This window comes from Corvus kubaryi, unplaced genomic scaffold (assembly GCF_017639235.1).
Source record: "Corvus kubaryi isolate FWS band 111438036 unplaced genomic scaffold, C.kubaryi_AGA036_p1.0 133, whole genome shotgun sequence".
NCBI lineage: Eukaryota > Metazoa > Chordata > Aves > Passeriformes > Corvidae > Corvus > Corvus kubaryi.
The window spans coordinates 20,464,553-20,476,779 of NW_024580667.1; the positions used below are offsets into that span (position 1 = coordinate 20,464,553).

Here is a 12,227-nt window from a genome sequence, read left to right on the forward strand (position 1 = left end):
TTTGTAAGTTAAGATTATTCAAGCAAGAAATTATTGTTGTAAATATATAAATACACACATTCTCATAGATTCATAACACCTACATTTGTGCACATGCAATACAGACAGACGCAGCATATTTGGTAAAATTATTTATTCTGTTGTATTCTCCTGTAATAGTTTTTCTTTGAAAAATTTCAGCTGTAAAGTATTTCCTATGAGCTTTTAAACTGCTTCACAATAGCACTTGTCAAGTTGATGCCTGAATAGAAAATGTAATTTCTTCTGTAAAACACACCCTCTCTCCACCATGAAGCTATGTCAAATTACAGGAAGAATTTGAGGGTTTTGTACATTGGAAATCATAGCATGCAGAAGCAAAGTTCTGCCCCCAGGGGAGTTCTGCACCCTTTCCAGGGGAAGATTTTGGATGAGTTGTACTGTATTCATTCCCTTTGCATCAATCATGTTCATAGTGAAAACTTTATGCATACTCTGCATGTGCAGCTGAACCAAAAATAGCAGATAAGGCAAATAATATCCCAGACTCCCATATCAGTGTTCCTATTCTTACAGTGACTTTGGAACTACACAGTTGTAGTAACAGGTTTCTTGCAAGACCTTTTTATTGTCATTATCCATCCATTTCAATCACAAGAAAAATAATATCTTCAGCTAACAATGCTTCGAGGAGGAAAAGTCATGCAGTTGGGCTGTGTGGTTTGGGGATACAGGTACCATCTATAATCTCACTTCTCAATTTCTGCAATATTCCTATGCCCTGTTCTTACTGACCAGTGTGAGTATTTAGTCCTTCTGACTGGGGATGAGCAGTTATATTGTGCCAAATTCCAAATTCAGACCTTGTCCCCCTTGTTCCCAGAAGTTAAGGGAATGTTTGAAATCAGAGCAGAGGACTACGAGAAAGTAAAGACCACTAAACTGTAACCTGGATCAATCTCATCACATGAAATACGCGCCCCAACAGTTATGGACCACATAAAAGAAACAATTTCCACCAAAACTTGCAAATTAAAATTTTTCCCTGATGTAGGATTCCTTATTCCATTTTCTTCTCTTACTTTATCATTATTATTGCCCTATTATGTCCTCCCCTTTTTCTCTGTTCACAAGACCTGTTTGGTATTATATTGCTTTTATATTTATTTTGCATACCTGCTATTTGTATTAATTTAAAAAAACCCACCACATCTGTTGGGTTTTTAAATATAAAAAATCTCATTCTATAAATAACATATAGTGGAATTGATTGCAGATAAAAATGCCAAATACATATAGAGCCTTAAATAATAATACATTGCAAAAGATAATGTCCAACTCCTCAAATCAGCCATTAATAAAGATATTTTTGAGTTTCCTTTTTCCCTTTCTTGCCATAACATTTTTCATACTTTATTACTCTTACTGTATTTGCTACTCAGAGTGATAAGCCATGAGCAAGCACAGCTACCTTTGAAGCTGTCCCTACTTTAGCAGCAAGTTGTGCTACTTGTCCTTCTGACCTGAGTTTCTCTCAGTCTGTTACTGCATTTTCCACCCTCCTCCTGTTCCATTTTGTCTCTTAAATGAAGTTTAGAGATACAGAAAATCAACTAAAATTATTTAAAACCATTACCAATTAAAATAATTAAGTATCTAGGGAAGAAATACAAGTATAGGAAATAAAATCTCTGTGGTTCAAAATGGAGAAAGTATTTTTTGTCACTAATTTCATGCTGCAGTCGCAATGTGCATGGTTTGATTATGTGTTAATGAATTTGTTTTGGAGTAGTGTCAGCTTAAATCTGGGATACTTGAACTGTCTCAAAAGAAAGTTAGTTTTAGGCTCAAAGAGAGTTCAAGCTCTATTGGAATGTATTATTCTACCTGGGCTCATGAAGTCTGAATGAGTTTGAAAGGATGTTTGGTTGAAGTTATATGAAAAGTGATAGTCAGACTAGATTGTTTAGTAGTTCACAATAAGCTAAGATTATTTTTTTCTGGTGTATCTTGTTTATAAATTCTAAAAAAGATTCCGCAGTGGTTTTCTAGTCTGTAGTTGTCACATGTACATTTTGTATTTGCTGTAACTGTGATTTAGTAAAAGGTATGCAATAGCACACCATGGATGAGTTCTTTAAACTATTAACGTACGCAAAATTTACTTTTTTATCTATTGCAGCTGCATGTGGCCTGTGCTAATGGATACAAGAACGTTGCATCTCTGATAGTTGATCATGGGGCTGATCTCAATGTAGTGGATAATCAGTACTGGACACCCCTACATTTAGCTGCAAAGTATGGACAGGTAAAGCATGATTTTTTCACCTGCTTCTCTTTCCTTTATGGTAGTCTTCTGTAGTAATAGCAAATGCTTTCGAGTCAGGGAGACTATTCTTATTTTAATGTATAAAATTTCCCCATTCGTGTACTACAGATGTCATCTCAAATGACAGAGATAATTTGAGAATGAACCTTGTAAAGCTATCAAACCAGTACAACTCAATCTACCACCAGCAACAGTTTGTCTACAGCAAAAATTAAATTTGCACTGACATTTGAAAGGAAGACAAAATAAACACTTTCTTATTTTTTTACAGACTGATGTCAAAGTTTATTTAGCTAACTTTTTTGCTGCGTGTATTTCTGTGAATAAATGTCCAGGATTCCCTTAATAGTTGCGTTCAAAGTTTTCCAGTGACCGAGTTGTGGAAGTGAGTCCTGGGTTTGGAATTTGGAGGCCATGCCTAAACATGACTTGTGCCTCTTAATAGCCTACCTTTTCACTTTTTCTTCATCCTCATTCTCCCTAGATATCCTCAGTGAGTCTTTGTTACAGTTTGACCACTTAGGGAGAGTTGTCCACAGCTCTCCACCCACCTCCTGATCACCTCTTACCCATAGGTATCTTCCAAAAACCTCTTTGAGGCATCTTAGCTCAGACTTCAGAAAATAAATAATACACTTCATAACAAGAAAATAGTAAAAATGTAGTAAAAGTAATAGTAAAAATAAATGTGTTTGAGACTAATTAGTTCTGCTCGGATACAGATTTCTCCGTGAGATACCCTGTGCCTGCTCTTTTACAGAGTGTGAAAGCTCAGGATGTTTTCATAATTGATTAAGTCATTCGGTTACACATACATACATATATATATATATATAAATATAAAAATACTGTCCCTGCCCGGCTCCGTGGGGTCCTGCGTGCCCCCACAGCCGCAGGGGTGGGTTCAGTGTTACAGTCGGCAGCAAAGAGCCAAGAAGGGCATTTGTGTGCGTTCTGCCAGGAGCATTTATTGCTGCTACACCGTCGAAGGCTGCAGAGGCAAATACAAACATGATCCCAAAGCTCACAGTTTTATCTGGGGAAAAGGTGGGACTAGGGAACGGGGACCAATGGGGAAGCTCTGGGGGAGCGATAAGGTGTAGAGGCTGACAGCCATCTGGGGGAGCCAAACTGGGATAAATTAACAGAACAGAACAAGCATCCTGGGAGAAGCCTTTCTGGTCACCCTAACACGGTGTGGTTCTTGTGGTACTAGGGACTTGTCTTACTGAAAACTCTCTGTCCCTTGTAATGTATGTTCACCGGCCACTACATATATATATATATATATATATGTATAAATATACATATATATGGCCTGAAGTGTGTCTGCAATATTTTCAGGTTGTGTAAATTTACATAGAAAAACTTTCCACAAAGATGTACAGAACCAAAGTTATGTTAGCAAATGAGGTATCGGGGGTATTTTGAATTTACTGTAGATTTAATTTTCTCATCCCATCTTACCCTGCATTGTTCTGTAATTCTGCTGCTCTCACTGATCCCTCTGCACTCACTCTGCCTGTGTTCAGACTTCAGTAGGGCAAGAAAGCTCTTACTCAGAAGTAAGGGATAGTAGTGATGCAGTCTTGAGCTGAGGTTTCTTATTCTGACATTTTAGGATGGCTTACAAGTGAAGGCTTTGTACTGCAACAATGTGGTTATACTACAGGTGTACATTTCTTCTATTGTGAAGCTAAACATGAGTTTAATTGAAGAGGACTTGAAAGAACTCACTTGAAAGGGCTGGAAAATCAAACTTGCCTTTCCTTGTGTATGTGTAGCATGTGTGTTTGCAACACTAACTCTGGATGACTTGAAATACTCTTGTGAAGTCAGGTATTTTTCTTTTTGGAACAGCACTGTACATATAAAGTTTGTAGCTGAAAGTGGCTAATGGAAAAAATGTCTTTCCTTTTGAAGAATTTCAAGAGCTCAAATGGCTATTTTGCGACATGATCCTTTTTGTTGGCACTTTTGTTGAACTGCATCTCCCTTTATGTCCCAGATGACAATAGTGTTAATTCTTACTATTTCAGCAGATTTCAATGAGGAGTCAGGGACCAGCTGCACTAGTCTCTATACAAGCAGTATGGGTACACACAGAGAAAGCCAATGAAGGAACATTGTACTTTTCTTCACTAAAATTAGCCAAATACAGACCAAATATCTTCCCTTTGTAGTGTCAGTAAATAATAAAATTTAGAGATATCTTATTATCATTATATGTAATTTTCCAGTGTCATTTTGGAGATAAATACAGCTTTCACTTGATTCTGTTTGTAAGAAACAAGTAAATAATTTAAATTCCTTTATAAAGGGATTTATTAGATATCAGGGAAATATTTCTTTCAGTTACTGTGCCATTAGGGTGTTTTTAAAATTTCCTTTCTTATGATGATAATTTTAAAATGTCTTTTAGCCTTAGGATGAATTCACATGCATAACATATTTACAATCCCATTTTGAGTAACTAATTGTACACTAAAACAAGTATTGTTACTATTTCAGGTAAAAGTAGTATGGCAGAAAGAGAGTAACCTTAGACAAGACATGATTTGGATAGTCTCTTTTAAATTAAAGTATATTTATGAGGGAATAGTTATCTTTTAGCCAAAAATCTTAATGTTCCCTGAGAAAGTCACTAATACAAATTCTGGACTTGATCCCTTACAGTTTCACGCTCTTCTAACACGTATTTGTGGCATTTTTTTTTAAAAGTCACACTTGAAAAACTTGCTACAGTGATAAATCTCTGTCTTGTACTGGAAAACTGTCAGAAAGTCTATTTGGTTTTAGTTTGCTCTCCTTTTAGGTTCTAGGGAGGATTTCTATCCTTCCAGGAATGTATTTGAACAGCAAAGTAGCCTTTTGTTGTCTTAAGCAATTGTCTAATTGTCTAATAAGCAATGATCCTGTAATTACTGGTCACAGAAATTTCAGAAAACCTGTTTTAAACCATTGTTATTGAACAGTTTGCCAGCAATGGGGCTGCACTGCCTGCAACCAAACCACATCCAGTATAGGTATAGTACAGTATTCCAGGAGCCATGAGGACTGACAGTTTTTCCTGTTTATAAAATAGCTACAGATGTATTTTTCATGTGGAGAAGCTTCTCACCTTAATAAAATGCTATTGAATTAGTTATACAAATTGCAGATTTAGTTTTTGAACTATTTTATATTATAGACCTTACATACATATATTTTGCGTATTATTTTACAAAAAAAGTGTTGTGATATGAAGAAATTGTTACACTATTTCAGAGTGACATCCAGACTTAGTTGAAGGACCTGAGCTCTATACATATATAGTTCTATGTGTGCAAATACACAAAATGGGGAAAAACCCACCACATCTGGTTGTTTGTAAGAGCATAGAGATAATAGAGTTGCTAGTAATTTACTTTAGTAAGGAGGGAAAAAAAAAAAGGAGGAACTGCGAAAGTTTTAAATTTATAGTGAGAAAATTTAATTTGCATCTGCACAGGAGGAAACTTCTCAAGAATAAAGGCACTGTAAGCTTCTTGTTACAAATCTCAAGTTGTAAATGAAGTGGATTATAAAAATCTTATTGCTCCATCTTCCACAGTAATTTGTATGTGAAATTACTGGAGAAAGATCAATCTGAGTGAGTTAGTCATGTGAAAGACATTGCATCCACACTTTATAATGAACCTGATTCCTTGGTAATGGCAAACTCATTTTTATTTAGGATGGGGTTCTTAACTAAATTTAGCCAACTAAGTTTAAGGACAACATCAAAGCTTTTCCTTGTCTAATGTGGAAAATCACCTCTAGAAGACAATTCAAAAAATCCTAGGAGTGCATTTAAGGTAAGGGCAATGATTCATTACTTATAGGTCTGACCCTCCTTGGTTATAGAGATCATGGGCAGCTAGCATATGTCAGAGGTGTAATCTGAACATTTTTAAATTCTTCATGAGGAATCCAGATCAAAATGTGGGGCCAAAGGATGGGCGAACTGCCCACTGGTCTTCTGGGTCTTCCAAGTCATCATGAAGTGGGCACAGAGTTGATGCCTTACATTTAGAAAGCATAAAGCTGCACAGAGTGAATCCTGGAGAAGGACTAGAGTTAGATACTTATACTAATCTTATCACAAGCAGAACATAGCAGAATTACTATGCATTATTTCCAGAGAGGGAATAAGTAAGAGTTTTAAGTGTCAGTATGTATTATCTGATGTTGAAAAAAAAAATAATATGTATCTGTCTTTACATACATTTATAAAGAAAACCAGTTTAATGGATAAATTTACCATGTAAAAACATTATTAGTCTGAAAATTGAAACAGAGCATGGGTGAATGATAAATGAATTGTCCTGTTAGTGACAGAGCATGTAGATGCAGAATGGAATATTTTTCTTGCGTAGGAGTACTGGATATTGCTGGTGAGTTCGAGGGTTGTGTACAGGATATGGCTACTGAGTACAGAACAGGGAAGCTGAGGCTACTGCCTGAAGGTCAGTCTCTGTTTGTAAGACAAGAATTTGCTTTACAGGAACAGATTAGGTTATCAATGAGTGCAACAGACTGTTGATTGAAATACTGCCAGCCTGCAGACATTAAAAATAGGCCCGTTTTTAGACAACGTTATTCTGAATTTCTAGGACTGTTGTCATTTCCCCTCCATAAGTATTAAGGCTAATTAGGGTTTTAATGCATATTGAGATATTAACATTATACCAAAAATATTTATATTTTCAAGGTATTAAGATCAGAGTTGCTTACCTTAATAATTTTACCTTAATAAAATGATGGAAAATAATAAGCTCTACAGCACACATCCAAATCTGCATCTGTGACTCAAAAAAATCCACTTCAAAATAAGATTATTAGGGTAACAAAGCTAGCCTCAAGAAATTAGAATATGCCTCAGTCCTCAGTTTAGAGGCATAGAAAGGCACAAGAATTAATTTCTGGGCATAGGGCAGCAATATGGGATACATATCATAAGGTCACCCCAAGACAGTCAGGGTTGCCTGTGTAAATTTAACAGGGCCTTTTGGACATCCACATTTTTAACCCTGTTTTTGATGGCATCTGGAACTCCTTTGTCTCACTCTCATGCAGCAGGGCAGTGTTGGTGTATTTGTGGTTGTTGTCTGTGCACACCAGTGCAAGACACACATCATTGCTTGGGTACCACCCTGCCCGTGCTGGCACTCGTGCCAACTGCAGAAGGGCGACTTCTATTTCTCAGGCCGGCCCCTCAATTTGAATTTGGCACAGCAATCACTTTGTGGACAGCAAGTAATCTGGCATTGGTAGTGCTGTCCCTGCTGGACACCTTCCAGCTGCTGTGATCAGGAGAGCACACACTTGCCCTCCCCATGGTGGGAATATGCTGCAGCTCTGACATTTGCCTTGGGTACTTTGGAACAGTTCCCAGGCACAAGCTGTTTCTTTGTTGTTTATCACAGAAATGTCACCTTTCAAACAGCTATCGGAGACGTGCAGGTCAGAGCTGACTCTGCAGTAGCTTAAATACTACCTCTCCCAAAATTTCATCCTTGGGGAATGATGCCTATGTCTAAACTGTTAAATCACTAAGTGAAAGAGGGCTAGGGATTAAGCCGGGCAACAATCTGGCTCACATTCATATTGTTTAGAGCTAGTTTCCTCTATAGGAGATTAGTCATGTTTGTAGAGAGCTGGTTGGAGTGGTCCAAAAGACAGCCAAGGAGAGAGCTAACAGTTAAGCAGGGTGGATTATAAGGGATACTTAAGCTTCCTTCATTGCATTCTCTTACTTAGTGAGACAGATTTAGCCTCTGGCTTAGGTTTAAAGGGTTCCATGATGTCAAAAAAAACAGATAAGACATTTGCTCAACTGCTGACCGGACCTCTGCAAGAGTAACTCCTGTACTAGCAAGGATTTCTTCCCATCAGTAAATTGGAAATATCCCAAATAAAAAAAAAAAAATTATCCCAAATAAATAAAAAATGTTTATAGATATCAGATGCCTACCTCATGTTTCTTAGCATATTATATACATCCTGTGTCATTTCCAAATCTGTGAAATTGTCATTCTGTAAGTATATTCTCCCTCACACACATTTGGTTGGTCTGAATCGTACCCCTCTGATTAGTTAGTTCGTCAAAACACAACACTTCTTTCAGATTGTAAAAGGGACTCTGCTCCTTGCTGAAGTCACAGAGAATACACCCTCTTACAATGTGAACTAATTTGCTCATCATTACCAGAAGAGATTAGTCATTTGACTCAACTGTAGTCGAGTGACCTGTAGTTTCTTTTTTTCTTTCCTTGTGTGCATATTTTCCTTTAAGAGCTTGAAACAGAAAAAAAATCCACATCTGTTGTTGGAATATGTTTCAATGTAGAGGGATATATGAATTCACTGCTGGGAATGATACTTAATCTCATCAAGTTTGGGCATTGACATAGTAGTTCCTTTGAATGCAATTTCTGAACTTCTGCAACCGCACTCCACAAATGTTTTCAATGAGAAGAGCCTAAAGAAGGGGGTGCTTGTTTAGTGTTTCAGAAAGAATAGATTATAGTCACTCAGGGAATAAATATTTTCCCTGTCAAGTAGTTGGAATCTTTAATTTATGGTCAAAAAATCTAGAGAATGCTTTATCCAGACATATCTCACCCTTTTTTCTTTAGTCTTTTTGTTCATGTTTGGCGTATGTGATTGTACTCAGGTAGAAGAGCCATATTTCCCTTCAGATCAAATTACACTCAGTTTCCTCAGAGAGACCACTTTGGGATTTCTGCTTGTGATATCTTTCTTTCACTCTCAATATATTCACAAAATTTCTATAAATTATTCAAATGCTAATTGTGGGGAGAGAACATAAGGCAAGAAAACCTAGATTCATGCAATACCAAATGATAAGAAATTAGTTTGAACTTCATATACAGAGTAGACACAATCTCAGCATAAAAAATTACTATAAAATTCTCAGTGTTTACCTGTATGTTTTTAAATCTGAGGTATGCACAGTCTACACTATATATTTGGTTATTTCAGGATCTCTCTGATCAATATAAATTTTATTTTCCTTAAAATTCCATTTATAGTGACTTCCATATATGAGAGGCAAGTATGAAAAAGAAGTCTAACAAGGCTTTTCAGGCACAAACTTTGAGAAGTGGCAGATTTATAAACTTCTCTGTAATATAAATACATAACTTTTAGGACCATAACTTATAAGCATCTTTAAATCACTAGATCACATAATATTTTCCCTGATTTAATTTATTTTTTTCTCTCTCATTTCCTGGTGGATTGAGAAATAGAAATGTAGGTTATCAGTCTTGAAGTAAAGACTGATGAAGTTTTTAAATCAGCTGCAGAAAAACATTTAAGTGACCTTTGTCACTTGTTTTAATAACTGAAAACAGCATTAGGCTTCCCTTTTTTTGCTTGAACTGTTCCAGAGGTTTAAAAGGCATACTCTTAGACCATATAGGTTAAACTTGCTGACTGCAGAAAGGTGGTGGTGACACTTGGGAAACTTGGGTTCAATTCCAGGCTCTGTGCACGAACAGACGCAGTATTTATGGTTCATTCCCCCCACACATAGCCTGTTTTGTCCCATTGCCTCCAGTCTGTTCCATTCTTATCCTTATTCTATTGCCTTATTGTCCAATTCATTTGCCTGGCTCCATGTTCTTTCCTTACATGTTTTAGCCGAATCCTGATTCCTTGCACAGTCAGCTTTCTGCCCCTCCTCCTCTCCCTGGTTCTCATCCAAGCTTTCATTTTTTTCCACTTTGACTTCGTGCCAACCTTCCTGCCCTTCTGTCCCACTTGCTTACAGTCCCAATCTCCCTTGTTCAATCTCAGTGTTTTCATCCTCACATGTCACTTTCTTCTTTCATTTTTCTGATTAGTCTGTTTCTACCTACATCCTGGCTCCTTGCCACATTTCTCTTCTTCCCTTTCACTTCATTTATTTCATGCTGTTAGTTCCAAATTCCAGCTTTTTATCTATGCCCTCTTCTATTACACACACTCCCCCCCACCACCCCCATGCTTTCTACCCTGCTGCTAGTCTTATTCCCACAACCTACTTTTTCTAATCTGTTCCACTTTGCTTACCACAGGTGGTTAAGGTCCCCTTTTTTCTGCACTCAAATAGAAAAAAAAATCATCCTAATCTATATTTTATTAAGAAGGGAGATCTGTAATGAGTTTCAGACATCATTTCCTGTGTTTAGAGCAGTACTGTGGATCAGATTTGCAATTGCAGAGGAAATGCTATTTAGCCTCTGAACACTGCTGCTCTTTTTTAGGACTTTACATATGAAATTTTGTCTTAAAGGGACATACAGTTATCTAAGGCATACTATTATGTAATGGAGAACAAATACATGATCTTAAAAGCTGAGTTCATGGAAACTCTAATGGCTTAATAGTTACCTTACTCTCTGATGCTGGGAGTCTGTCTTGGAATTTGTTTTACTCCCCAGTAGTAAGGTTCCTAACCTACATTTTCCTTTTTTATGTCCTTGATGCTTGGTAAAGTGCCTATTATCACCCCATTTAATTAGTTAAATAGGCTCCAGTGTTATTCTGAGGAGTCCTATTGCTCCATGACTTATCTGATCTTATTTATTCGATCTATGGAATATATGGTTAGCGTTAAACTACAGCACTTCTATCACAGAAACTTGGTCATTATAATAATAACAGTACTAATAAGAATGGAAACTACTTCCCTGATTTTTATTATTTTTATTGCAAATCTTTTGAACATCCAACTGTATATTTAAATGGAGCAGCTGTTACTGGTTCTGCTAACATGTGGAGCTACAATGGACTGTACTAGCAAAAGGGGGCTCCTTGATTTATGCATTGTAATAAAAAAGCCCTGTCTTATAAGCATTGGGTAGCTGATTTTTTCAAAGGTTTGAAATTTGGCTAAGTTTTGATGATTTTCCAAGCAGACAACAAAAAGAATATTCTCAGCCTATGGAATTAATCTTCTACCTAATAAAATCTTCAAATCATACAAACACTGGAGCTCACAAGGACAAGTAAAATATTTTTCCACACCTGGCTACCAGAAGTGATTAATTTTTGGTTGCTTTATTTTTCTGTCTAATTAAAAAAAAACCAACCCTAACTGAAAAATCATAAGCATTCACAGGCAGCAGTCCTAGAAAACTGCCTAACAAAAATCACACAATCAGGTAAATATGCACTTCTCAACCCATTAAGATAAATTTTAGCCATAGGAGCAATAGAAGACCGGTGCTTATGAGTACAGATATAGGTCATTTTACTCAGTGGTGAAGACTGCAGATTATAATGACGTAACCAGTGATATTTCTTGTATTCTGTCTAGAGGTTTTGTTGTGTTTAGTGAACATACACCTTAGATATTAAAATAATACTTGGTGATTTTACTGGATCTCACACAATAGTGTAAGATAGATGGTTAAAAATAATACTGATTTTGATCTAAGACTGTTGTTCCAGTAGTTTCTTATTGTATATCTTTGTCTCACTGTGGATGAGCACATGCTGGGGACCACATCCAGCAAAAATGAAGTGGTAACCTGAGAAGTGACAGCAGGTAGAACAAAATTGCAGGAAGAAGGTGGGGAGGGCTTACGCAGAGAGAACTGAGGAATGGATTTGAGGAAGTGCCTGGGAAATAAAAAATGGATAAGGAGGTTAGGAACCAAAAGGTTGATGGTGAACCAGGTTGCTTAAGAATGGTAGAATATGTCCAATGTTGAAACAGACAGAAAGGAGTGGAGAAGTAGAGAGAAATATTGGTGTTGACAGGGAAGAAAAGTGAAAGATGGAAGGAATTTACTGTTGGGGGTTCATGCAAATCAGATAATGCATATTCATCGCTGTGCAAAACAGCACATGAGGACATTTGCATAAAACCTCCAGCTTTCTGAAT

The 12,227-nt window shown here is 36.8% G+C and overlaps 1 protein-coding gene across 6 annotated transcripts in view; it reads left to right on the forward strand.

Annotated features, from left to right (window-relative positions):
- MYO16 (myosin XVI) overlaps positions 1–12,227 on the forward strand; it is a 367,375-nt gene that overhangs the window by 170,039 nt on the left and 185,109 nt on the right. For all 6 annotated transcript variants that reach the window (XM_042038442.1, XM_042038458.1, XM_042038424.1 and 3 more), the window contains exon 7: positions 2,162–2,287. In XM_042038442.1, coding sequence (XP_041894376.1) covers positions 2,162–2,287 — 126 coding nt within the window. The remainder of the gene's footprint in view (positions 1–2,161; positions 2,288–12,227) is intronic.